Source organism: Condylura cristata, unplaced genomic scaffold (genome assembly GCF_000260355.1).
Source record: "Condylura cristata isolate star-nosed mole 26May11 unplaced genomic scaffold, ConCri1.0 scaffold00015, whole genome shotgun sequence".
NCBI lineage: Eukaryota > Metazoa > Chordata > Mammalia > Eulipotyphla > Talpidae > Condylura > Condylura cristata.
In genome coordinates, this window is record NW_004567116.1 from 2,438,049 (window position 1) to 2,442,937 (window position 4,889).

General features: G+C 66.3%; 1 protein-coding gene across 1 annotated transcript in view; it reads left to right on the forward strand.

Moving 5' to 3' along the window:
- The window catches only part of MAP4K2 (mitogen-activated protein kinase kinase kinase kinase 2), a 12,989-nt gene that overhangs the window by 972 nt on the left and 7,128 nt on the right, over positions 1–4,889 (forward strand). Inside the window, exons 2-22 of the mRNA XM_012725147.1 lie at positions 42–99; positions 346–436; positions 536–600; positions 887–942; positions 1,265–1,312; positions 1,393–1,435; positions 1,767–1,839; positions 1,915–2,046; positions 2,121–2,183; positions 2,479–2,560; positions 2,649–2,756; positions 3,136–3,214; positions 3,399–3,457; positions 3,826–3,869; positions 3,943–3,981; positions 4,068–4,101; positions 4,180–4,285; positions 4,358–4,446; positions 4,521–4,562; positions 4,658–4,742; positions 4,832–4,887. Of these exons, the coding sequence (XP_012580601.1) occupies positions 42–99; positions 346–436; positions 536–600; positions 887–942; positions 1,265–1,312; positions 1,393–1,435; positions 1,767–1,839; positions 1,915–2,046; positions 2,121–2,183; positions 2,479–2,560; positions 2,649–2,756; positions 3,136–3,214; positions 3,399–3,457; positions 3,826–3,869; positions 3,943–3,981; positions 4,068–4,101; positions 4,180–4,285; positions 4,358–4,446; positions 4,521–4,562; positions 4,658–4,742; positions 4,832–4,887 (1,452 nt within the window). The remainder of the gene's footprint in view (positions 1–41; positions 100–345; positions 437–535; positions 601–886; positions 943–1,264; positions 1,313–1,392; positions 1,436–1,766; positions 1,840–1,914; positions 2,047–2,120; positions 2,184–2,478; positions 2,561–2,648; positions 2,757–3,135; positions 3,215–3,398; positions 3,458–3,825; positions 3,870–3,942; positions 3,982–4,067; positions 4,102–4,179; positions 4,286–4,357; positions 4,447–4,520; positions 4,563–4,657; positions 4,743–4,831; positions 4,888–4,889) is intronic.

Below are 4,889 nucleotides of genomic sequence, written 5' to 3' on the forward strand. Positions count from 1 at the left end.
CGCCCCCTCCTCACCCCGCTCCATCCCCGCCGCCCCCGCAGGCTCGCGACACCGCCACGTCCGAGCTGGCCGCGGTCAAGATCGTCAAGCTAGACCCAGGTGAGGGCCGGGGCCAGGGCCTCCGCGCGGGAGGGGGTGGGGAGGGCCGAGCGCCGGCCGGCGCGCGGCCGCCGTGAGGGGCGGGGAGTTGACCTTTCCCAGGTCCCGAGAGGCCGGCCTGGGAGGGCGCGTTGCCTGGCTCCGGCCGGCCCGGAGGAAGGGGGCACCCTGTGCCCATTTTGCAGATGGGGGCACTGAGTTAGGGCGACCCCAAGGCAGCGGCTCAGGATGCCCTGTGCTTCCCAGGGGACGACATCAGCTCCCTCCAGCAGGAAATCACCATCCTGCGTGAGTGTCGGCACCCCAATGTGGTGGCCTACATTGGCAGCTACCTCAGGTGAGGCTGCTTTACCCCCCTGCCCCTCGAGGCAGCCCCCCCACGCCGTGGCCCTGCCCTATGCACACCCCAGCTCTGTGTCCCCGTCCCCTCCCCCAGGAATGACCGCTTGTGGATCTGCATGGAGTTCTGTGGAGGGGGGTCTCTGCAGGAGATTTACCACGGTGAGGGCCCCCAGAGGGCCACAGCCTTCCCCCACCCCCAACCTCAGCGCAGGGCCAAAAGGGGAGAGCTGGGTCCCTGGGCTTCTTCACTCCCTCTGTGCTCCTAATGGGCTGTGTGACCTTGAGAGAAATGCTATCCTTCTCTGGGCGCCCTATTCCAGGATGTGCCCCAGACGTGGCCAAGACTCTTTTCAGCCAGCAGTGCCTGCTCTCCCGCGCCCCCGGGGGGTTGGGAGGGTCAGCATATCCCCCAGACCCCGGGCCAATCTTCACCCCTTCCCTACAGCCACTGGGCCCCTGGAGGAGCGGCAGATTGCCTATGTCTGCAGAGAGGCGCTGAAGGTAGCCGGGCCCCTACGGATGCTGACAGTCCCGGTCCCTAGGAGCTGTGGCAGGAGTCCAGCCGCAGGGGGGGCGGGGGGAAGGGGTTTTGGGTGGGGTGCCTTGGGCAGGGCTGGTCTGAGGGGCTGTGGGTCCGGGGGGAAGGGGCCCCTGCCCTGCTGCCGGAAGCAGCCCATTTCCCTCTTGGCTCAGTCACTTCCTGTTTGGGGAGAGGGGAGGAGGAAGCGGCTTGGGTGGGGGGACCCAGTCCTGGGAGGGGGTTCAGGAGAGGTGGGATCATTGTGCCGGGCTGCAACCCTCAGGGGCTCCTTTTCGTCCCCAGGGGCTGCACCACTTACATTCTCAGGGGAAGATGCACCGAGACATCAAGGTAGGGGTTGGCCTGGGCACGGGAGGGAGGAGGAGGCCCTGGGGGCACCAGACCCACTTCTCTCTCCTTCGTTCCCACAGGGAGCCAACCTTCTCCTCACCCTCCAGGGAGATGTCAAGCTGGGTCAGTACCCGAGATGACAGTCAGGATGAGGGTTTGTGGGCACTCCTGGGGTTTAGACAGTCTGCCTCCAGGTGCTGGGTGTCCCTGGGCAAGTCACTCTGCTACTTGAGCCTTTGGGGGGGAGCAAGCTCCCTGCTCGTAGGAGTTGTGTGTGCGGGGAAATACAACAGACACTTGGTGAGGGCCCAAAAGGGGTTGACCCCTGGGGGGGGGGGCAGGCCTTGCCTAGGGCCAGCGACAACAGGGGAGGCTGAACCCCGGGCCACCTGCTGTCTGCCCCAGCAGGTGCATCCTGGAGGGGGCCAGTGAGAGTAGCTCTTTCTCCCTACAGCTGACTTTGGGGTGTCAGGCGAGCTGACGGCATCGGTGGCTAAGAGAAAGTCTTTCATTGGGACTCCGTACTGGTGAGGCTACACCTCAGTCTGAGGGGTGGGGGCCGCATGGGGCTCCTGGCCATCCAGTTGTGCCCCGACCTCTAGGATGGCCCCGGAGGTGGCCGCTGTGGAGCGCAAGGGTGGCTACAACGAGCTGTGCGACGTCTGGGCACTGGGCATCACTGCCATCGAGCTGGGCGAGCTGCAGCCGCCTCTCTTCCACCTGCATCCCATGAGGTCAGCCCAACAGGAGCCCCTGGCCTGGCCCCAGGTCCTTGCTGACCCTTGACGCTTCATCTTGCTCTCCCCAGGGCACTGATGCTCATGTCAAAGAGCAGCTTCCAGCCACCCAAGCTGAGGGACAAGACACGCTGGTGAGGGCCCTGGTCCCCCTACTGGGGCCCCACGGAGGGGAGGAGGCTTCTGCCACATTCCAGAGCCAGGCTCCAGAGCTCTGCTCCCTCTGGGCTGCACATGGCAGGAGCCTCGGCCCCACCTAGACTACTGGGGGGAGGGGGGGCGGGGGGCGGGGAGGGTGACGACGGGTGGAGGAACTGTTGTGCGGCAGTAGAAATGGCTAGGGCCCAGCTGGCTCCTCCAGGGCAGCAGACAGGATGCCCTGCACCGAGGTCACCTGGGTCTGGGGCGGGGGACTCTTGTGCCCACCAGGACCCAGAATTTCCACCACTTCCTCAAGCTGGCCTTGACCAAGAACCCCAAGAAGAGACCAACAGCAGAGAAGCTTCTGCAGGTGGGAGGCCGAGGGGTGCAGTAGGACTCTGGCCGCTGGCAAGCAGGGCCTGCAGGCCAGGGCCTGACGTGTCCCCTCCGTCCTCCAGCACCCATTCACCACCCAGCAGCTCCCGCGGGCTCTGCTCACACAGCTGTTGGACAAAGTCAATGACCCCCACCTGGGCACCCCCTCCCCAGAAGACTGTGAATTGGAGGTAAGTGGGGAACGCGGGAGGTGCAACGTGGCGTGGCATTGGGGAACGGGAAGGTGATCTGGTGGGATCCCCTTTATCTCGGCTACGTCCCCTCTGGGAGCTTCTCTCCGGCTGGGTTCGCCACAGGGCCCCTCCCCTGAGCTGCACTGGCGTCCCCCCGCCCCCAGCTTGCTGCTCTTGGCCCAGGCTGACCGCACCCCTGCTTGGCCTCTGCTGTCGGTGGGACTTCAGCAAGCCACTTGCCTCTCTGGGCTGGTTCTCCCGGCAGGTGCAGTACCGTCTCCTCTCCGCGAAATCTGAGTCGTCGCGAAAGTGAACGTGGGTGTGCGTCACGCGCCCTGGAGGGCAGTGGGGTGAGGCTGCTCTTGTTCCCTCCTAGACCTGCGACATGTTTCCAGACACCATCCATTCGCGGGGACAGCACGGCCCGGCCGAGAGGACCCCCTCGGAGATCCAGTGTGAGTGCTGGCAGCTGTGTGTGGGCTTGAGGGGACCGTTTAGGGGGCTGGGGGACTGTGTGTGCTGTGGACTCGGTGGGAAGGCCCCCTTTGCCGGGAGGGTGTGTGTGTGTGTGTGTGTGTGTGTGAGCTCGGCCGTGGGGGCTGTGTCCGTGGGCTGAGACGCCTGTCTGCTGGCCCCCAGTTCACCAGGTGAAATTTGGCGCCCCCCGCAGGAAGGAAACAGACCCCCTCAGTGAACCGGTGAGGGCGGGCGGCAGAAGGGTGGTGGCAGGTGGGCGGGGGCCATGCTGGGGCCTGGGCCCTTGGCTGAGGGGCAGAGCCTCCGGCCAGCACCGCCCTCCTTGCTCTGCTGCCCTGGAGGGTGACTCGCCTCTCCCTTCGCTCCCGCCACCTCAGCGCTGCGCCCGGCTCCTGCTGTCTCCCGTTCTCTCTGCCATGTGTCCATCTGTCTCTTTCACAATCTCTTCGCCTCTCATTGTCTCTGCCTTTCGTCACCGCCCGCCTGCTACCACTCACTTCCCTTCTGCCTGTCTGGGGTGTCTCCCTCACCCCCCGGCCGCCCTCACATGGCCCCTGCCTCTCTCCCCCTTCGGACTTGGCTCCCACAGTGGGAGGAGGAGTGGACGCTGCTGGGAAAGGAGGAGCTGAGCGGGTGAGTAGAGAGAGGGAGCCTTGGGGGGCGGGCAGCGGCGGAGGCCGGCTTCTGACCCTCCCCTCATGGCCAGGAGCCTGCTGCAGTCAGTCCAGAAGGCCCTCGAAGAAAGGTGAGGGGCCGGGCGGCGGGGCGCAGGCTGGAGGGCTGGGCGCGCCCAGCCTTTTCTCAGGCTTCACCCCTCTGCTGTGTCCCCAGGAGCCTGACCATCCGGCCAGCCTTGCCGCTGCAGGTAGGGAGTGGCAGCACGCTGGGCCAGTGGGGAGTTTATAATGGGGGGCCTGCTAACAGTGGGGCTGGACCCCCCCAGGAGCTGGATTTCCCCGATGACAGTGTAGGAACCATCAAGCGGGCCCCGTTCTTGGGGCCGTCCTCGGCTGAGCCTCCCACTGAGGACCCTCTAGCCAGCCCCCCAGGTGAGTCCCAGGCCCGGGGAGGGCGTGGGGCAGGAGGGCTGGAGCTGGATTCACGGCTGCCTGTGTCTGCAGACGCCCCACCCCCACCCGGCCCGGGTGCTGAGAGCCCCCCCCAGCTCCCCACCGCCTGGACCACCATGAAACACCAGGAGGATCCTGAGGTGAGGAGGTGCCAGAGGAGCTGGGAAATGGGGGGCCAGGGAATCCCTCGGCCCTGACTCCCTTTCTCTCCCAGAGATCGTCCTGCCACGGGCTTCCCCCAACGCCCAAGGTGCACGTAAGTATTTGTTTCTTCGGCCCCACAGCTCTGGTGGGCCCCGCCCCCCCGCCCCCCTCTGCCCCCCTCTGCAGCCTCTGCCTCTGCCTCCCCAGATGGGCGCCTGCTTCTCCAAAGTCTTCAATGGCTGTCCCCTGCGGATCCACGCCGCGGTCACCTGGGTCCACCCTGTCACCCGTGGTAGGCCTGGGGCGGGGAGGGCGCCAGAGCCCGGCAGTCCCCAGCGTGGCCGGGGTGGGAGTGACCCCGACCCCATGCCCGCCCTGCAGACCAGTTCCTGGTGGTGGGGGCCGAGGAAGGCGTCTACACCCTCAACCTGCACGAGCT